General features: G+C 40.0%; 1 protein-coding gene across 2 annotated transcripts in view; it reads left to right on the top strand.

Annotated features, from left to right (window-relative positions):
• Positions 1-18,458, top strand: part of syndig1l (synapse differentiation inducing 1-like) — a 36,828-nt gene extending 18,370 nt beyond the window's left edge. For both annotated transcript variants that reach the window (XM_039782715.1, XM_039782714.1), the window contains exons 3-4: positions 6,888-7,025; positions 15,416-18,458. In XM_039782715.1, the coding sequence (XP_039638649.1) occupies positions 6,888-7,025; positions 15,416-15,574 (297 nt within the window). In that variant the 3' untranslated portion in view covers positions 15,575-18,458. The remainder of the gene's footprint in view (positions 1-6,887; positions 7,026-15,415) is intronic.
• Positions 18,459-23,089: the final 4,631 nt, after the last annotated feature.

The following is a 23,089-nucleotide window of genomic DNA, read 5'->3' as shown; positions in this document are numbered from 1 at the left end:
AGGGCTGCTGAGCCCAGGCACTGTGTAAATCACAAGGTCTTATAAACAGCGTGGTAAAGCTTGTATTTCTTTTGACCAGCCGCCCCCTTTGTTAGCACTTAATCATACTGCCTGACAAATCACAAACCCTTAAGAAAACACCCTCACATCTAGAGCCATGACCTCCTAACCCGGAATAACTTAACATGACCATCTGGAGCACGGAGACAGTGTGTGTATGTTGAACTGATGCAGCATTAGGATGCAAAGGGTGCGACTGAATATTGTCTTGGCTGGAACTGCCTCGCCACAGACAGGGAGGCCAGATGATGTGCAAAATGAACATGCACCATGTTTTGTCAAAATATAATTAAATGAGAGGGGACTATTAAGAAGGCCCAGATCCTAATGAAATGGCGTGTTTTCTCATGGACATAGGACGTTGTTGCAATCAGAAGATGACATCATTCATAGTTTTTTGTAATTTCCCAATGAATACGTATTCTCTATCAGGATTGCAAATGTGCTGAAAATGTAATGTTGTGCCGTATTGCATCTTTAATTGCACTCGCTCATTAACTTTGCTTATGCATTCAGCCAAGTAATTGAATTCCCTTTGGTCGTTAAGTAGTTTCTGTCTGCAACCAGAACTCTCTCTATACTTCTTCCTTTGTGTAGCTGTTTTTTGCTGCATAAAATGGTTGAAGAGACAATATTAATATCTGTGGGTGCTTTAATCTGATTCAGTGTGCTCAGGAATTTGTGTTAGTGGTGTGTAGTTTTAATTTTTCCTCTCTATACTTTCAGACAAGCAAGCTGCATTGCTCAGATCCAAAAGATGCCTTTTTTCCTCCAGTATACAACCTTTAATTGCACAGTTGGACTCACCGACTATGGAAGGGGAAATTATATATTCACATTTCCCTATAGAGGACTGTGGCATTTAATTTCAGAAGTCAGCTCCCACAACATGAATCTGCATTCAAAGCATATCAAAGAAACTTACTTAAAGAAAACCGTGACTGTTTGATTTGATATATTCTCAAGGACAATAAGACATTTATTCCAGACCGTCCTCACTCAGAAAATAACTGTATACAGGTTGATTGTGCAATCAGCTCTTATCAACCCATATTTACGTTTGCTGTTAGGCAGCGACCTCTCGTAAATATCTTTTTGGGAATCATTGGAAATTGACCTATTCTGTCATTTAGGTATGATGATGTTATTAATTAATTATTATTGTTATATTTGAAGGTGGACAGACAAATAATGGTGACAGGGTTCATTTACTAAAATACCCAAAATGCCAGATTCATTGTCTTTTTGCAATCTGTGCACAAAGTCTATATATATTTATGTATTTATTTTACTGTCATAAGTAAATCACGAACAGGGATGATCTCTGTCGTGCTTAGGTTTGAATTTCTGAACACATTAGCGCTTCACAAATAAAAAATAAAATCAAATGCCGCATCCTGTGAGATACTTTGTACACAGTGGAGCGGTTCAGTTCAAAGATGCATTAAAATGCTCATGTTCACTGTCATGCCATCTGTACATGATTACCTGCCAGCTACACACTGGATGCGTGGCGTGAGCGTGTCAGCTGTGTGCCGTGTCCGTTTTTATTTCAGCTCCCATGTTAACAGGTTAGAGCTTGCACACTGCCTGCGTGACACGCACGTCTCAGGCGCGGCTCGAGCTGCACCTGAAACGCGTGCATGCTAGAAATAGAGCAGACACCTATTTTTCACGCAACACGCAAGCATGTTGGTAGCATATCCAGGCAAAATAGAATACAAAAAGATGTGTATATGTCATTTTCACACGAATACATATTAATAAATGACATTTTGATGTTTGAAAGTCTCTAGGTTTTGACATAAATGCAGATATAAATGTAATTTAAAAAAAATTATAAATAATTATCGATTTTCAAATATTGCACCTGTCAATACAGAGCGAAATATTCTGTAGCCTATTTTGCCGTCAATACCACCGACGTTTTCTTTGCTGTAATCAAATCAGAATATATTTATGTTTAACATGAAGTATACTACTGATTGAGTGCAGTTTATCAATGGGAAACATACATATACAGACAAGGCTAGCAGCAGCACCGCGTCATACATGTTTTTGGTGTGCAAAGACAAAGAAAACGCCACGCAACAGAAACGCCACGCTCACGCCACGCATCCAGTGTGTAGCCAGCCTTAAGGTACAGTACAAGACCTCCACTTGACATCAGGACACAAGAATAAAGGTATGATAGATCTCCAGGGGGATGGAGCGCAAAAAAAAAGTGGACAGGGGCACATTTCCTGTGTTGTGGAGGCAATTTTGCAACAAAGAAATTAGACAAGCCCTCCTCTTGGTTATGCTGTCATGGCAGAGTGGTGAAACCATCCATTAGTTCTTCATTACCTGTCAGCCGGTTGCCACATGTTGACAGGATTAACGCCCCACAAGACATATCTGAGTACAGATAGCAGCACCGGCATGCATAGTCATTAGGACTCTCGGGTATAAGGGAGATGGTGAATGAATGTCAACACACGCACACACATGCTCATTAAAAGTCAGGTAGGAAAAAAAATTCTGTTAACTTTAAATCAAAACAGCTTCGCAGTAAATCCAAAGCCTGTTAGTCTGACCTGTAACTTCTGGTTTGCTGAGCTTCTTGTAGGATTTACAAAGATGGACAAAGTGAATTTGGGGAAAAATAAGATACTGGTGGGATCACACTCCCATGAGACAGCTTTGCAGAGGGATTGGTGGCCTGTTTTCATCTGCTTTGGATCTCCTGCAACCATTTGAAGGTTTCATGATTAATGGCCTTCCTATACGTCCAGACAGGTTTGCATGTAGAACGCATGCAGCCCTGTCTGCAGGCCTGCACTGACTCCAGCTGGCCTCATTGTTCGCCTGCTTCACTGACTTCCTCTGCTTCTTTAACTTCTCTCTCCATCTTCCCTGGTAGCCTAAGCCAACCGAACAGCTAGCATCCCTGGATGATGTATGTTTTCATTCTCCAAACAGCCAAAAGGCTGTGCAGATATTGTCAGTAAGCTCTGAGGCACAGGGCAGAGGAAGGCTGCCTCTGCAGAGATTACGCTATAGTGTTTGCTTAAGGCCATGAAGGCAGAATAACATTATGCAGAATGTAGGCTGCCTTATACTCGTGTGATGACCTTTTTTGCCTCCGCATTGCATTATGAAGAGAATGAAGATATATCGATCATCTCGGCAGGGGTCTGTGTTCGCAGCTTTAACAGATTCATAAGCTTCACAGCTTGACAACACAGAGTGGCATTCTGACGCTGCAGAGACGGATTGGAAAGGTTTCACTTGCTCAGTCTCTTTTGGAGTTTAATATACTTGTTTTGTCTTCTAGTATGTCTATTTTTGAATTAAGTGTGTGTGTTCCCCACACCATTAGTAGACAGGGCCCCCCCACACATTTTAACCACCCACCCACTAATCCCCCCCACCATCAATCAGGAAACATGGCTATAAGGGCTGCATGTTATTAAAACTAATTGAAAACGGTTTCACCCCTCAAAGCAAATTCATTCCCAGCACTCCCACCCAGTTACAGTAATTTTACTTTTAATACAAAGCAAACACCACTACACTGCACTCTTGCTTATTGAAATGCACAATAGAATCCATGTTTTTAAAAGAGTGGTCTGTAGCGCCCTTGTTGATTCAAATTATTCATCCGCAAACCTTTGCACCATTGTAATAAGATGACCCTATTTAAGTAGTTTTCCTTTAAATTTAACAAGCAAGCTGAGGATGCCCTGGTGGCCTAGGTGTTGAGGTGCCATATGTGAGCCGCATCATACCTAGTTCTGCTTCACCTCTTTATTGTTCTCTCTGCAATAGAATAAAAAAAAACAGTAAAAAAAAAAAAAAAACAGTAAAAAACTATTCATATGCTCTTTTGATTTAACAGCACAGTTAACCAAGAGAAGCCTGAAAATTCAGGAGTAAAGGAAAGTCATGCGAATCAGGATTACAATGTTTTTTTAGAGCAATAACACCAGCCCTGGAAAAACCAACTACTCTAACCTCTAACAACCTTTGAATGTACACATGTTCCACCAAAACAAGTTCCTATCGAGGCTATTTTGCAGCGCCCAAGACGATTGTGATTGATTTAAAGAAATGCCAATAAATGAGAGCATGTTTTTCTCCCATCCCAGAATGCTGTGTAGTCTCCCCTAGATCATCCTCTGCAGCACTGTGGAGGAAGGTCTGGCAATGGCTACACTACAGCCACAAAAACACATGCAGGAATTAAGAGTTATAAACTCATTGATAAGGATTATAGCGACAAGATGTCAGATTGCTCAGTGAAAATCAGGGAAAAGAATTTTGTCAGATTGCCATCTTAAATTTGATGATTGGACTTTTGATATACCCCCTATCTCTAATTGAAATATTCAGCTTTATATTGATCTCAATTTCTTTGACACAACAGTACATTGTTAGCCTTGATTTCTTTCATTTATTTCTCATGTCCCACCCTCATGGATCATCCTTTAAACAGGATGATATGTGAAGGATGCAGCTTAATGGCTCTTATAGAAACCATGGCCTCAATCTGTGATTTCTTTTCATTACAGGCACCGTGGAAAATAAATCTCTATTGTCCTGCCTTTGTTGTGGGGCAAACTACACTTTATATGTACAGTGCATTAACGGTTGTCCAAACATGGTCATAAAAAACTAATTTTGAAATTGTAATATACTGACATTTCCTGCTTTTGATCAGAACCCCCTAAACAGCATGCAGATGGATGAGTGTCTATTCTCTTTTGCCGAAGGTATTTCAGTTCCATGTGAGGAATGTTGTGTGGAGCGTGAAATCGTTTCATAAAGCTTTAGGGAGGAGGTGTGTTTGATTCATAACTATTTCTCATTTGAAAGCCAATTGTACTTTCAACCGTAGCTCTTTTTTATGCCATCTGTTGTTTAGATGCCAAAATGTAGGAATCTGCATATCTCAAAACTAATGAGAAACTAATGGGCCATCACAAAAAGTCCATGAATACGAGCTGTGACATTAGGTGGAAGGAAATGATCCGGCATGCAGTGACTCGTCTGTTTTGTTTCCCATTACACAAATGGCTTTTGTCTTTTTTAATGAATGCAGATTATTTCTCCTCCCAGTCAACTTAAAAATCACCTCTACCTGTACACAGATAAAAGAAAACTTTTTCTTTCATCGTTAACAGTGAAATGTGCCTCCACCCACCTGCATGAAATGGATGCACTGACCGATAATTGTTATTGGCCGAAAGGATGCCGCAAATATATGACGTGTTAATGATGGAGGGAAGAATAAAAACTGCCAAACTATGTATGCAACTATGTATGTCTTGTCTGAAGTCGCAGTTAAACAAATAGTTTACCGTGAATGAAAATAAGGCCCATTCATGAAGTATCCGTAATGTACAAGGATTAATAGTATATCATGCATGACTTAATGCAGGAACAATACGTTAATTAATGCATCAATTAAGATTTTTGAATCATCATGACTTCTGATTTATTAATGATGTTCATGTCTTCTTCAAAAAAACTGACCAGTCCCAGCAGTTTACATATATTCTTAAACATTTTTTAATTGTTGTTAACATTGTTAACTAAACATTACTTCTTCATAACTTCATCATGTTTGTGGCCCTTAAAAAGTGCCGACCTGGTCCATCTTTAAAATTGATGATAATGTATTAAGAATTAAAGGAGTCAGTTTGAAATATGATACTGAGGTCACTACATTGACACAAAATACAGTATACTGCAGATGCATTGTTATAGTTGCTTTATAACAACAGTAATGCCTGAGAAAAATGCTCACCCAAGTAGGGTATTTATGAATTTTACTTTTTACTAAATAACTAACTATGTGTCTGAACACAAGAAATGTCTTGACATTTTTTATTGTATTTGAGGGGTCACAAAGATTGGGGCGTATGCCACCATTAATCATATCTTATTTATCAATGTTAAAGATTACAACACTACAATTCAGTTTCTTTAGCCTGTCACTTTAACTACTGATTTACCTATGAAGAAGACATGATCATTAATAAATCAGAAACCATGATGATTAATATGCCTTAATTGATGCATTAATTAAAGTACTGTTCCTGCATTAAGGCATAAATGAGATACTATTAATCATGGTAAATTACTGATAGTTCATGAAGTACTACATGAATGAATGCATGCTTTTTAATGCATGAATTCATGCTTATTCATGTACCATTATTATAAAGTGTTACTATCAATCTCATGTTTGTGTGCTAAATATGAAGCTTTAGCCAGTATCCAGCACCAAGACTGGAAGCACGGGGAAACAGTCAGCCTGGCTCTGTTCAACAGTAAGAAAATCACCTACCAGAACCTCTAAAGCTCACTAATTAACACATTATATCATGTTTGTTTAATCCATATGAAAACAGGAGTGTACAAACGACAAGTTGTGTTTTTACGGTTGAGTATGTGCCAGGCGTAACTTGCCACAACTTGTCATTTTAATACTTTCGCAAGGACTAAACAAACAAAACATAAAAATGCTAACTAGTGAACTTTAGATGTGATTATAGGCGGATGTTGTTTGTCTTCCCGTTTTCAGTCTTTATGCTAAGATAAGCAGCTGTAGCCTAAATTTACCACATAAACATGAGTGAGGTATTGATCTTATAATCTGTATAATCCCTTCGAAAGAAAGCAAATAAGCTTATTCCCCAAAATGTCAAACTTCGTCTTTGACACAGGACCCGCCTGTCTGTTTACTGCTAAGTCACCACTCATGAATTGTAACATTTGCACATGTATAGTGCACAAAACGGGTGTGTGTGTTTTGACCTGAGTTGGTGTTCTCTGTGTAGACTGACTGCTCCAGCGACAGCGAGAGCGAGGACAACTTCATAGTCGTCCCTCCACGAGACCACCTGGGCCTGGCCATCTTCTCCATGCTCTGCTGTTTCTGGCCTCTGGGGATCGCAGCATTTTACTTTTCACAGGGGGTGAGGACACACACACACACACACACACACACACACACACACACACACACACACACACACACACACACACACACGCGCGCACACACGCAATACAGACACCTCCAAAGTTGTGGTCTGTCATGCTGCTGAATGATACATGATCAGTTTGTTGAGCTCTAACATAAAACAGGTGCATCCTCCCATACACACACCTTCATGAATTTGAGAAACGCGAGCACACAAACAGACATGCGCATATACCCAGCTCTATGTATGACTCATCACACATAAAAAGGACTGACAGCTGACTCTCTTACTGCCAACGCAAGGCCACTTTTTACTGGGCAACCCATCAATAACTCAAGGCCAGTCTGTAATGGCTGCTTGATGCTCTGTAAACAGGTTGAAAGCCGCCTTTAGGAATAATATATATATATATATATATCACTTCCAAGGCTCTATCTGCAAACTCCACAAAAAAAAGGAGGCGACCAAAATACTAAGATGAAACGGCCTTTGAAGTAGTGTCATTTTCAAGAGGACTAAAGATGAACCCAATTACAGGTGTGCCGACGGATTAAAGGTGATCTCAGACACATTAAACGGCCTTGTCGGAGCTGTAGTTTGGAAAGCAGGATTTGTTGGAAGAAATGCATGAAAACACACTAAAAACACAGTGTTTAGTCAGTTTTCTGGCTTTCATGCACAACTATCCTGTTTTTGAATGTTAAGGAATGTCAAGGAATTAAACCAAAAGAGTCTATTTACGGATCAGAGCTTGGGTGTTTAATATCCTGAATGGGTAATAGATAAAACAATATTGCCTTGCCAGAGATATTTACCGTGATGGAAAGATAAAGCCACATTATTGTGAACCAGCCGTTATTTCCAAAGAGTACAAGCCCGTGTGATTATAGAGTGTGATCTGTCACAGTATGACCAGGCAACACTGTTCATTATACCTTAGCCGCTGTCATTGGCAAACTGCACATAATGGTCATCTCAAGGATTCCAACTGGACTTCCTCCCTCCTTTCAATTCTGTAGGAAACAACTCCAATGATGACGTGTCATTCTAACAAAGAGCAGAGGGACCGAACCTTGTCTTGCTGCTAATCAATTCTGTCTCTTTCAACATTCAACATGAAAGGCCAAACACATTAAAAGGCCGACACACACACATGCAGCGTGTTTAAAAGCACATGTAAACACACACACTAGAGACAGACAAGTCTCAGTCAATCAAAAGCTTGAGCATTTAGTTTACTTATCTGCGGGGGCGAGTAGCCCGAGGCAGATGAAGGCAGTCAGTGAATTATCTGGTCAGGGGCTAATTTGATTCTTCTTGGGTAATTATGGAGAAGTGATGGCTGTGTTTAGGGACGGATGGCTTTTCTGCCAATCTCCTTTAAAAGGTGCCATCTAGAAGAGCTGTCAGGAAAAGATATGGTGGGAGTCTGGGATTGTTTCCTTTTATTGCTCAATAACCCACTTCACTGGTCTTCATTACATTCAGTCGTTCAGGGAGGCCCCCCTAACTAAATGAATTAATTCTGTATAGGTGTGAGGATATTCTCAGTTTTGTCAGAACACGGCCTGGAATTTGATTTTCTGTGTCAACTTCTGCACCATCTTATTTATTTATTTATTTTACGAGGACTACCTCTTGAGATGTATCATCTCATTTTCGAGAGGGTCCTCGGTAGGACTGGACAGTACTGAGAGAAGAGTGTAGGGATCTGGATTGACCAACAAAACCAGACTGCAGTATCTAGATTTTTTTACGTCATATGTAAAGTCTGTGACAATGATTTTTGGGGGTAAAAATCTGCCTAAAAAGACAGAATTAAGGTATAATACTAGCCGTGTTTCAATTCCCATATTTTAATGCGCATTTTGAGGTATTGCATTAGAAAAGCTGGATGGAAACGACAACATTTGCGCAAAAAAGTTTTTATGACAGTTTTACCTGGTGGTCTTTGTCAAAAAAATAGTTGATGAGCTGTCTTTATCTCCAGACAGCATGAAACTAGCTAACTGACATGAAAAACTATCGAAACTTGCCCAATTGAACCAAATTCCTAAAGACCTCTCTCTGTTTTTCTCTAGTAGATGGGCAAGTTGGCCAGGACGACTTGTTTTGTTTCTGGTTAGCAACCTCTACTTCTACTACTACCGATTACAGCCATGCAAAGTCTATAGCGCCAACGTCTGACGAAACTACACTGTAGCCTAGTTTATTTTATATATTCATAGTTAATGTGCCTAATTTACATTTCTTTATTGTTACATTTCAATAGGTTGCTTAAAATTGGATGGACAATTTGTCAACGGCTACAGTTTTTGTTGTTACTGCTCTCTGCCTTCGGCAGGCAGTGTAAGCAGATGCATTATGGGATTAGACAAGGGCAGCAGAATGAGCCGAGGCGGAAAGTTTAGAATTGATAGCACCTGAGCTTCGTCATTTACTCGGAGGACATTTACAAACAAACAGCTTAGCGACTGTAATAGAGTCTGTGGATGGCCGATCAATAGTGTTTTTGTCCCAATGGAAGGTCAGATCTAAGAGAGCCACTGCGTGGCTTCCCAAGGAGAGGAGTTTAAGTGAGAGCATCAACAAACACACAGAAACAGACGTGCATTCATGTACTAATTTAAATATGCTCATATCCTATTTGCCAAAGACTATACATCTTTAATTCTGTGTATCGTCTTTATGGTAAGTAGTGCTTTGTTGTTTTAGGATTCAGCCTTAACCGCCCACACACACAACCGATAATGAATAAAATAACGTGGATAACTGCGGGGAAATTAGCTCGGAGCATTTGATTGGGAAGCGAATTGAGTTTCAATTATCGCCACTAATAGGGTGAGTGTTTTGTTTGGAGATGCTGATAAATGTTTCCCTAAGCTCTGAGACATCTGTGCTGAAAAGTGCAGAGTTGAGGAGCCGCATTCCTGCCATGATTATGCAAATAAGACTCCCCTGAAGTTATCTCACAGCATACAAGTCATCATAATGGATGAAAATGAATGTGCTAATTATTGTGAAAGAGTTTATGTATTTGCATGCTTGTCTGTGTGTGGGAGGCCGAGAGACATACACAGAGAGAAGGAGAGAAGAAGAGAGGGATTTGTGTGTTTATTATTCGGAAGAAAAACCTGTTAAGGATGCTGAATTGACTTCCGAGAGCACATCGCAATAGGAGTCTCCATGCAGTCATGTCTGAGATGTTATCTTTTTTTCTACGACGCCTCATTTCAATCATTTTGTCAAGGTTGTGGAGATAAAGACTTAATGCTTCTAACTGCTTTGCTCTCAAGGGGATTCAAGGAAAAATCCTCACAACGGCATATATACGGATGCTGACAGAGAAGAGAGCATAGGCGCACGCACTTCCAACCTTCTATACTCATTTATTTTGTGCACATTATAGCATTATTATATTTGGTCTTTCAGAGTCATGTCTCTCTGAAAGAGCCACAACATGCTTTTCAGTCCCTCCAGGATTTCGCAGCCTTTTTTTGAGATTGTTGCAGCCCAAAATGCCTGATTTTGCAGGAGCTTTTGTAAAAAAAAAAAAATTGAGATGTCTTTTGTATTTTTGTTGCAATGAAGTTGTGATTTTTTTTGGGTATAATTCTTTAAAAATAAAAAGGAAACTTATTTCAATTCAATTCAATTCAATTTTATTTATAGTATCAAATCATAACATAAGTTATCTCGAGACACTTTACAGATAGAGTAGGTCTAGACCACACTCTATAATTTACAAAGCCCCAACAATTCCAACAATTCCAGTAATTCCCTTTCGGGGAGAATAAAACTACTCTGGGCTGAATTGTTAGTTAATTTCCTATCCTGGGCTGGGACACACATTCATACGGTTTGATAAAGTAACGTTACTTATTGGACTTTAACTTATCATTGTACTTACAATAATGAGCGTACTTGTCCTCAATTTAGGTCATCCTGTACGTCTCATCTCCGGTTTTTCCTACATCCACCGTCAGTTGCGGGGGGGAACTGTGCAGCAGCCCCGCCCGCTGCAGAGAGCCAACAGGATTGAAACAACAGTAGGTTTCAGCAACTTTAGAGTGAAAAAAAAACGTTACAGCGTACAGTGATGTTAAAATGTATATAGGTTGGCAGGACCATAGATATAGAACATACATCTATGGGCAGAACAGTCTGAAATCTTTTGCATGTACGTTTTGTTGGTAAATGTGAGATGTTTGAGTCACACACGTCTCGTCTTCATATCAGAAACAAGGAAATTAATTTGGTGACGTACGTGTGTTATGTCAACCCGTTCTCACTCCCGCTTGGTCAGTGGCTCTCAGCGTCACATACTGACGCAACGTCTGGCACGTGGGACTGCTGTGATTGGTTGAAGTTGCGGGAAACTCCGGTTATTGGTCAAATTTGCCGTAAAGTTGCAGTGACTGGTCAAAATTGTGAGTTGCACCGAATTCACGGTGATCGGTTGAATTCGCGTGCATTGTTGCAATCGCGACATCGCAAATTCCTGGCTGGCTTTTATTTAATTATTTGTGTTCGATGGGGAAAAAGATTGATGCATCAACTACAGTGTTTAATAAATGCTTTCACTGGCCAAATGCATAACAAGCATGTGCCCTTCAACTTTCTGTCAGTGAAGTGGGAACTGAAACCGCTACATTACAAATCTTTTTAGGATTTTCTTTTCCTAAAGAACTTGCTGGAGTCAAAAGGAGAGGGCTCGGTCTCGTTTTGAAAGCAAACTCGAACCTAATTTCCCATAAGGCCTCCATAACGGTGCTTTTGTTTCAATAATTACTGCATTGACTTGGAAATTGAAGACTCTGCCTTGATATATGTCCTTTGTCCAGATTTGCTTCCTGACCTTTCGAGGCATTTGTCTGAAGAGTCTTTCTCTCTGGCTCTCATCTGGCTGTCTTTGTCTTGGACGATTAGGCATTGTCTTCTAAAACCTTTCTTGGCACTAATAAAACATTTGGTGCACAGTGGGAAAGACCGCATGTGTAGTGTTTTTTACAACATGTCCTCATACCTAAACGATACAACAGGTCAATTGCCAATGATTCCAAAAAATGACATTTAGGAGCTTTCTATTTAACAGTGATATGGTCATACAGTGGCCATTTAAAAAATGTGACCATAACATGTGACCATAACGTGTGACCATAACGTGTGACCATAACACGTTATGTTTTAATAAAGTGACAGTTCTATACAACGTAATGGTTGCGGTTTTAAACACGTAGTTAATGTTGGGAAATGGAACTAGTTTAGGCAACAAAAATACTTAGTTTGGGTTAGGAAATCAGAGATTGGCTTAACATGAGTCACGTAAAACTACTAAAATGAGGATGGAACAACATCACAGATGACCAACATCACAGATGACCAACATCACCGAATTAAGTCGGCAAAACCTCATTGACTTTTGGTTTCAATCAGGATTTATTTTTCATTCCTTATTCTTAAGATGATGTGCTATGAGATGCAGAGCTTGGTATATAACAAGAAAGGTTCAGATATTTGCACTGAGTCTGTGCCAGGGCTTACCTTATGCCTGATTTATGCGTTGAATCTACACCATAGGTACGTAAGTACGTACCTAGATGAGTAAGCAGCCGTTATGCAGTTAGAGAGGCATCTGTCCTTTCTGCATTTGCTTAGCAGTATTTTGCATATTTCTGTCTTATATTATAGACAAAACCCAGTCTCAACACATCATGCTTTGTTTCAAATGTAATTTGCATCCGTCTGACTGAATTGACTTGGCTACAAAATTGCAGAATGCAGAGCTAAACAGGGAATAGTAGAGTCTAGATGGGAGTTCGCTGTCTGGGGCGATTGCTCTGGTCCAGTTTGCATTACTATTATGCAAATGAGGAGAGGCTTTGAACAATACAGCATTTAAAAAAAAGAAATTCTAGGTATAATGTACAGATTAAAAGGCATCAGTAAATCTTAAATATTCATAATAACAAAAACATTTTTTTAAACAAAAATACTGGCACTTACATTGGAAAAGGTTTAACATTAGCCTGTTTGTGAACCATTTGTTATTACCATTTTCAAATCAGTTAGAATAATTGAAATTATGACTAATTGACTCGCTAACAGTCTTTCTGGTGTGTTACATTTACCTCAAGCTCTCTCTTCAGTTAGCCATGCAGAGCACACCTAAAAATAAAGCAGCCACAGGGTCAGGTACCTGAACCAAGTGGCTCCATTTCAAAGTCCTCCCAGATTTCTGAGCTTCTCGTTCTGTTGTGATGAGCAAGGTTAGGCGTCCTGCAAAGAAACCTCATTTGAGCCTCTTCTATCTGCATGCAAAGGTCAAAATAAGGATTTGTGTAGAGCCTTGCATTGGTGTTTACTTTTCTATTCACTGCCAGTGGCACATACAAACTCAACATCACAGCAGACTCTCCATCTAACGGCCAGTCACAATCCCTCTTTTCCTCAGTCGAAAATAAGAAACCTAACCTTGTTTACTTGGAGATCCACTTCGGTCGGATGGTTGAAAAGACCCCCCCACCCTCACTGCCAAAACAAAAAATGTTAACCCTTTATCTATGGACCATAGATAAAGTCAGTTTTTTTTTTTTAAATAAGCAAGTGTCTTTTTAAATAACAACGGCCAATAATATGAATTATCTATACTAAACCGAAGCCCTAATCTTGTTAAAAGCACCACTTTTGTGAATGTGTTAACTGGCACACAACATGTACAATCTAACGTCTAATGTATCAACAACCCACGCAATTAACTTTATGCTAGTTACTCATAGCAAAATATGTGAGGCCAAGGACATCAGTGAATACAAAATAATGAAGGTCATTTCACACACTCACATTCCATTCCAAACTGTTGAACAATGTATTGTGTAATATGTAACATAAATAATGGTTGTGCCTTGAAATCAGTGAATCTAATCAACTAGAAAAAAATGAATAGATTAATATGTGATGGCATTTGGAGAAAAGTAGAACAGAAATTGGTTTAGGGAAAGACAATGGAGATGGAAACAAAGTCCAAACAAAGCCACTGTTAACAATTCCCACTGCTGTCCGCGTGTGTAATTTCTGCTGACCTCTATTCAGCTACGGTATATGAATGAAAACAACAAATCAAAATAGGCGTCTCTCCTCTATCCATTTCCCTCCTGGCAAGCAAGTTCATTCAAAAATAGTAAGATAGCTAGAGGATACCCAGCACAAGCAGCAGTGTGTGAACACATCAATAATGGGCAGGTTGAACAAGAGAATACTAGGACTACAGTTGAAAATTAGCCGACTGGCTAACACTGGCGCATTTACAGAAATGTTGATTAATGTGCATTGTCCTAATAAAAAAAAACTTACTTACAAACTTACTTACAAGAAGCCCCTGTTCATTCATTGTCATTTTTTCAAGCAAAGTACTCATATCCATATCCAGATAGTATGGAATGATATACATAGCTAATGTTTCCTATGTGGCTAATTAATAAACGTCAGTTGGATAGTTTACTTTGTCTCATTCATTAACAGGGACTCCCAGGGATGATTTATTTAACGGTCTTAATAGTATTAGATACCAGAAAAAGACAAGGGCAGGACAAGACTTTGAGTTTTTAACTTAAGAAAACGCATTATTTAAAGCTGCTGTAATCAATATGTTCATCAATGGATCAAATCAAACAGACTCTGCACTAAGAGACTTCAGTTGTTTTATACTGGGGCTGGTCAGAGTTAAACAACTGTTATTTAAGCAGAATGGTTAACGCAACACCTCACAGGATCTATATGTGCCTATAGTGGATTGTAAAAATGCACTATAACCTTAATACTTGGTAACTGGGTCATGCTCATGGGGCTTGTTGTCTGGGAAAATAAGTATAAAACCCTCCCTGCTTTCTAATGAACTGTTTCAATACGCATTACAGCGTTTAGCTTTCACCTGTTAGCATGAGTCGTTGATGAAGTTCTTTCATGTTCTTTCATGTTAAACAATAGCAGCACTCTCAAAATGTACTCTCACGAGTCTTGAAAGATGTTTTATAGCTTAATCTCTGCTGCTCTTTGTGGAGTTTTTGTTTTCCCTTTTAATGAGATATTATGATAAATTTGTTGTTCTCGTGTCATTTATCATTCAGCGCATGCAGCCGATATAACCATGACGTCTGGTCCTTGACATTTTCACACTAATTGCCATTTTTTAGTCCTGTCGTGCACCATGAGCGCTCCCAGGTTATGCCGAGCAGCGCGGTCAATGTATGGACTTGCATTTGTTCTTGACACACAGAGATAATAGTTTTGTTTTTGTTTTTTTTGTTTTTTAATATGTCACTCTTTTTCTTGAGCTCCATGCAAACTATATCTGACTTTCTTTTCTTACATGTTCTCCTTTCCAGACCACCAAGGCAGTGAACAAAGGTGACTTCCCACTGGCCAACATCGCCTCCAGACGGGCTTTGTTCCTCGCTGCTCTCTCCATCACCATAGGCACCGGTGTGTATGTGGGGGTGGTGGTAGCTCTCATTGCCTACCTTTCTAAACCAGGACACATATAGCAGCTGCACCTTCCCTCCAACACACCTCCCAGGAGCCCAGGAAAAGAACAACCTCCCCCCCTCCCATGGGAACGGCATTGCTCCTGCACACTTCGAGGAAATGTTTTTTGGTTTCGGGGATGCACAGTTTTTTCCCCTCCGCCTTCCTTTCTTTCCAGCTTTCTCTCCCTACAGGCCCTCTGGCAGCCACCATTAGCCACAGTGACTGGAGAGAGGTCAAGCTGGAGGGTGAGAAGAAGGGGAATTGGGGATAGACAAAGTTTTTCTTTTGTTGAGACAGTGAGAGGGTTTGAGTAATGGAAGTATTCCATGTTGGAGTGCAGTTTGCATCCCCTGTTGGCTTCATCCTCTTTTTCCTGGTTTTAACTTCCAAGACCCCGACAGACACATCGAGGAGAAGAGACAGAGGCGATAACGCTGCACACTTAAGCAATTATTAAAGAGCAGAGGTATAGGTGGGTTAGAAATTAACACAAAATCACTCTTAAACCAACTCAGTGTCATTGCTATTTGAGCTGCAGTTAAAATAAGAGTCTCTCTGTGGAGTCCCGACTCCTGTCATCTGACTTGAGCTGCCCTCATCGACTCAAAAACACCAAGGCTGCATTTGTCTCTCGGCTCACTGCCTCACAGCAGATGACCACACTCGCATTTTCTGAAATCGTGACAAAGGAGGGTTTTCCTTTTGCTGAGAAACTTTAGAAAAGAAAATACAGACCTGCTAATTATAATTTAAATCAAAGAAGCTCTCAGAGGAAAAATAAAAAGATCAAACACAATCAGACGCTGTTTCTGACTCATTGAACAATATGCACTGGCATGAATTACAAGAATCTCAATGGAGCCTCAGGCCTGTATTTTTACCTCTGAGGTGTCCATCAAAGACAGGCTCTGAAAGCTAACAAAATCTGTTTATGCCAGATATGGTTGCCTACGTACACGCAAATTTGCTTTGTTTTTATGTTGTCTTTTTGTGTTCCCTGCTGTCTAACGGCACCTTGATTAATCTTGCTTTAAGGAATGTTCATTTGTAGCCTTTGAAGTAAAGCACATGCGAGGTGGCCAGATGGTCAGAATTTCAGAAGGAGGGCGCCTGAGTAGCTCACCTAGTAGAGCGCGTGCCCATATGTATAGAGGTTTACTCCTTGACGCAGTAGTCGCTGCGGCCCTTTGCTGCCTGTTGTTCCTTATCTCTCTCCCCCTTCATGTCTTCAGTGGTCCTATACAAAATAAAAGCCTAAAATACCCAACAAATTCTTTAAAAAATAAATAAAAATAAAAAAAAGAATTTCAGAGGGAAAGGGTGCACATTGTCTCCCTAAAAACACTGCATCTGCTGAGGCAATATGAAATGAAACATCAGCCATTCACAATGGGCAATATAGTTATGAATCAGGTAGGTAATATCATTAAAAGGCAGGCCTTACGTGTCCTCCAGGGCTGCGCATATAAACAAAGTGTCGCAGTGTGACAGCTTTGAATTTAGCCTTGATCAATTACTCTTTGCATGACTCTAGCTGTATGCCAGCAGTATTACTGCTACGCATGATTGATTGGATTGAGAACTCTTTTTTGTCAGATCATAAAAAAGCTTAAATTAAAATTGATCAGGCTCATATTTTGTGCAATGCTTAAACCCACATTCCCCAATTCGGCTATTAAAACAGAGGACATGTCACAGTGATAAAGCATTGAGACACTTCAATTTGCTCCTTCACAATTTCAAGATTTTTTTACTTATTGTATGAAGGGCTTATTACTTTTTTTGTTTTGATATTGTAGTTGCACGCCGATGCTAGTCCATGCCTCAAGAGGTGACATTATACACTTAGTTTCTCTGCACAGGTACTGCATTAGTCATACCTGACATTTATGGTGCACAATTAGCTCCCCATAATGGCTTTTTCTGAAGGAATGTGTACTCTCTGGAGCATAGCCCTAAAATAGCACAACCACATTAATTTCACTAATAAGCAACTTTTGGCGTCACTGGTTGCTGTCAAAAGCTGCAAGTAAACAATCAATTTAGACATCCACGGCTCTGTGAACATTTTAAAATAACCATGTAAGTCGGTTCTGCTGTGCTAATGAAGAGCGAATATTGCCCTTATTCTCCACAAGGGGACATTTCCAGTGCGCTTTGTTTAAATTAAACGGCAGCCAAGACTCTCAAGACTTTCCTTTGAATTGTATATTTGGCTGCCTGTATGAATAAACATCAAGGCAGTCAGTTAAGTACAATAAGCTAAATGCCGATTGATTTCTAGGTATTTGTTTGGGGCCCTAAGATTCACCTCATTGAGTTTCTGGTCATGTGAGAAGATGATCAATACACCCTTATAACCTCTGAGCCCTTCTGACCACATCTTCCAGTGGTAACTCATGAGCTACCGATTCTTCGTCAGTGTACGCACACATCATGGCCATCACTGTAACTATACTGAAATACTCTGTACACCTGCTTTCATCTCTCGGAGAAAGTTTTATTGCTGATAACGATGAACATGCTTTGTGTTATGTAGCGTGTCATTCAAAATGATGTGTTTTTATCTGGCTTCTTTGGCAACCTGGTATTGTGCAATGTGTTACAACAGTACGTGGGTTTCAATGCTGTTGTTATTTCCTTCTCATCGTGATGAGTTAATGTACAGATCCACGCAACAAAGACGTTTGCTGAATGCGTTGCTCAATGCCAGGGTGACAGCGCTCTATTTGTGTCGTGCTCTTAAGCCGAATTAAAGAAGATGACATTGTTTTATTAGGTTTTGGGGATTTTGTTTCCTATCTTGTGTGAAGGCAACATGTACATAGTGCAAATAAAGACATGTTCAAATGTAATGACAAATAAATCAGAAAGGAAGGATGTCCTTTCTTAAAAGCAAAACACTGTTTTTTTCTGTGGTTTATATCAGGGGTCTTCAACGTTTTTTAAGCCAAGGGCCCCTCAACTTAAAGAGAGACAGATCAGGGACCCCCTACTACATATATTGTATAAATTGAGTTGCATATTAACCTGGGCCTACAATAATGTGTAGGGCAGCTTAAAGCCTTTATACATAACTTGTTTTACATAGAATACTAAGATATGTGATGGTTGGAGTATTTACCTAGGGTCTTTGCACGACCTCGAAAGAACACTTCAGAAACTTTTACCTGGGTCTAACATTGGGCGAGTTAGAGAGTAAGCGTAGTAGCGTTGCCACGCTGAATAGTCGGGTACGTTGGTAACTCTTAAATGACTAATAATGCCGAAATGATACTGCAAAGTCTACACTAGTACAAATAGGTTATGCACTACATAAAGGATGGATTGGAAAGTTTGTAAGTACACCAGAAGTTTATGAACACTTGCCTGCTCTCTTCTGCTCTCTGCTGCTGCTGCTGCTACCTGCAGTTAGACTCACAGCAGCAACAACAGCAGCAGAGAGCAGAAGCCAGCAGGCGAGTATTATTTACATAAACTTCTGGTGTACTTACAAACTTTCCAATCCATCGTTTTATGAGTACATAACCTATATGTACTAGTGTAGACCTTTGGTATCATTTCGGGCATTATTAGTCATTTAAGAGATACAAACGTGGGTCCATTAGCCCCGCGCTAAGCTATTCAGCGGCTAACGCTACTCTACGCTAACTCGCCCAATGTTAGACCCAGGTGAAAAAAGCTTCTGGGGGGGTGTTTGGCTCGAGGTCGTGGTGCAAAGGACCCTAGGGTAAATTACTCCGAACCATCACTTTAAAATAGCCTAATAATTGTTGGCATGATTTTATAAATCATGTTTTAATGTTAAAACATACATGTGGCACAGTGACTCCTTAGGATGAACTGTGTCTGTGGATGGCCTCAGTGACTACCTTACCTATAGGCCAGTAAGTCTATCATCAGTGGGGATTTATATTTGCTAATAATATGTTAGATTCATGTTAAGACTTTTTAATTTTTGAAAAAACTTCAAAAATTAACAATAATTTGGAGCCCCCCCTGCATTGACTCTGAGGACCCCCTAGGGGCCCCGCACCCCCTGTTGAAGATCCCTGGTTTATATAACGTGAAGCTCTGTAGTCAGATTTATATCCCAAAAAAATCCTCCACGACCATGACCTGCGAGAATTGAACCAGTAATTGAGATGCTTGAGTTGTCCTTAAAGCTAAAACAAACACAGACTGAGTCATGGAGCGTAGGTGGTTTTGCCAGAAAGAGATGGAGGAGCAGCTTGGAAATTTGTAGCTGTAGTGTTCTCATACTGTAGCAGCGGGCAGGAAAGTACACCGTCACCATCATGGTTATTGAACATAAATGCAAAGCCGCACTCAACATTTCACACTGAATAATACAGGTAGGAGACAAACTGACATTTCACACAGTGCCTCTATATTATTTTGATAGTTACATTCTTGCAGTCTAACAGAGTTTTAGTGGCTTGGGATTGTCAGGTATGTGGCATATTTTCTACAACAGTCCTTACTAATCTTTTTTGTCTGACGTACCCCAACAGTTATATCAGATAAGCTGAAGTACCGCTTCATCGACACCACCCCACTATCTTCTTATGAATGGAATATGAATTGGATGAACTATTTCAACTGTTTGTTATTTTTAGCTATCTTAAAACTGTATCCATTACTTTTATTATTTCAACACATTAGCTATTTAACCATTTACTTTTAGCTATTTCAATAGTTTGTTTTACTTTTATACTTTATTCCAACAGTGTACTTTTAGCTAACTATTTTAACCGTTTTTTTTTTATTACTTAACCTCATATCTATTTCAATTGCTCATACATTACTTTTAGCCATTTCAACAGTTAAGCTGTCAGCTTTTGTTCATTACTTTTAGCTTAGCATTTTATCATTATCTTAACAGTTTCAACCCAGATTTAACTATATATTTTAACCGTTACTTCTAGCCAAGTGTGGAGCATGGATGGACATGAGGCTGGCCAAATGAAGCCTAACGTCTATGCTAGCCACCTGCGATGGCATCCACCTGTCACTCAAAGCGGCCCTTAATTATGCATAACTTTAAGCCTGAATAGAATTTAAATAGGTGAGTTATTTAAAAAAAGTAATCCCTACATGCAGACAAATTATTCTATGTCAGAGCTGTTTCGGAGGTAATGTAGGATAGCATAGGTTACCAGTGTTCAACAACAGTGGGTGTGACTGCAGCAGCAGCTGGGGAAGAGCTCTTATTACAGGAGTGAGTAAGTGGTGAGTCACACGCTGAAGTCTTTGTCAGTGAACACGCTGCAGCACAATAGACGATGTTAGATGCTTGCCTAGTCATCAGGGGTGAAACATTCTCATATAACACAAAACAAAGAGTATGCTCCACTTATTTCCCCCTTCATGAGAATATGCTAAACAGGCTGTGCTCAACAGCAGACACACATGCAGATTGAATTAATAAGCGCAATAGATCAAAAGAAGACTGTTGTGTTTCCCAGCGTTCAGTGACTTCGCCTAAACAAACAAGACAGTGAGCAGGAAAATATTTTGCACGTCCTCGTGGAGGAGGGATTTCACTAGCCTGGTCCTACCAGACTCTCGTACATTTCATTTGTACAGAGAGTCTGGCCACTCTCCATTGACAAGTGTTAACTTCCTTGAAGGCGGGTACTCTGTTGAAGTTTAAAACTATTGGATCTGACCAGAGCCACTCTGGATCTGCCATAACCAATCGCTAACGTTTGGTTGTGACGTATGTCATGCGCATGTGCGAGGGGAGACCGACAACCACTATTGGATTATATTTAGCATTAGCATCGCTAGCGTTAGCCTTAGCCAACTCCTTCACCACTAACGGAGCGAGCTGGAAAATCAAACTTTTCCCGAACCCCGTGGGGAGGAGGGCCACAACATCATGGCCACCAACACAAAAATTGTTCTTGCTCGGGCTTTAACTTCTGGATATTCGGCAGCGTTGCCACAACGGACCGAATGTCTTCGCTCACATCTTTCTAACGCACGTCCTCAACGTCATCGTTCTCAGCCACTCCCTCTGTTCGCTGATTGGACCAAATATTTGGCCGGAGAAAACCCGCGAATATACCGCAAACCCAGACGGAGTACTGGAGGAAAATGAAAATTGAACGGAAGTACGTAGGAGGGCGTAGCCAGGCTAGGATTTCACATGCTCCCTTGAAAAATGATTTGTGAAGTTGTAAGATATTTTAGGAAAAGGGCTTATTATTATAAAGCTACGAATAGAATCATCAAATGCTTTTAATCATTACAGAACAGTGATTTGACTGTAAAAAAGCAATGTCTGACTCCCCCAGTTCCTCTCATATGCGGATGAGTCAGTTTTCATCATTTCAACCATTTCTTGTCCGCATTAGAGGATCATGCCGAAGATTATCGTGGGAGAGAGAAATGAGTCTGGTTTTATTTGCTCTCCTCATATTTCTAACTGGAAGCTACAATGCTAAACTGCAGTCTTTTTCTGGAAGTGCAGTTCTTGAGATTGGTTATTGTATTTCAATTTCAGGATGGTGCAATACCCTGGAAACCTCCACTTTATGGGCTCTCACATTTGCCCACACATGACAAGAACTGCAAGTCAGTGGAGTTTTACAGCTTCCAGTAATAATGTTCATTGGTGGATTAGGCAAAAGGAATCGTGGATCAGCTTTCACACTGTGGTACGATTTGTGTTTTAATTACATCTCGCATGACACATATCCCTCACTGATTGTTTCCTGAGTGTGATTCTTTTCTTAGCTACTGTTGTTTTCACAGCAGTAAACTCCGTTGTTTTCCTACAGAGGTGAAGACGAGAGCCTTTGTAAACCAGAAGACAGAAAGGGGAATGGAAAGCGTATGCATTTTGATTGTACATTTTTTGCAGGCAATCATATCGTATTCTCAACCTGCCAGATGATTGGGGGTGCAATACAGAGTAATATTGAGGTTCCAAACTCCTCTCCTCTTTGTTTGGGGATACATAGTGCCTTCAAGGCACCCTATAAGGATTTCATACCAATGAGGAAGCTGAGGAAAATGAAAAGCGAGCGGGTAGCCTCCTCCCACTGAGGTTACTCTTATTTCTCTACAGCAGTAAAATAATAAACAATGCAAATCATTTTCTAATATCAATACTTGGTTAACCTACTGGATTGGGGTGGTTCATGTTTTTCATTGATTTGGTACAAAAACAAATGCTAATTCTGATGGAATTGCTTGGGGCATTAAAAAGGTTTTTGGACAGATTGCAACCTCAGATAAAGAGGCTTATTTAGCTTAAGCGACTCAGGCATTTTATAAAAATAGCACAATGAACAGGTGCTGGTTTAGAATACCTTGTGAATTTGTAATGCAAGACCATTTTGAGGGTGTGTGTGTGTGTGTGTGTGTGTGTGTGTGTGTGTGTGTGTGTGTGTGTGTGTGTGTGTGTGTGTGTGTGTTTGTGTGTGTGTGGGAGGGGAGGGGGGGGGTTGAGGAGCTTTGAGGAGTGGGCACTTGAGAGGAAACTGAATGTCTCAAAAGCCACAAACCAGAATAAAAAGGCA

Source organism: Perca fluviatilis, chromosome 18, assembly GCF_010015445.1.
Source record: "Perca fluviatilis chromosome 18, GENO_Pfluv_1.0, whole genome shotgun sequence".
NCBI classification, from domain to species: Eukaryota; Metazoa; Chordata; class Actinopteri; order Perciformes; family Percidae; genus Perca; species Perca fluviatilis.
Note: the sequence above shows the minus strand (reverse complement) of the source record. Positions and strands in the feature narration are given on the sequence as shown.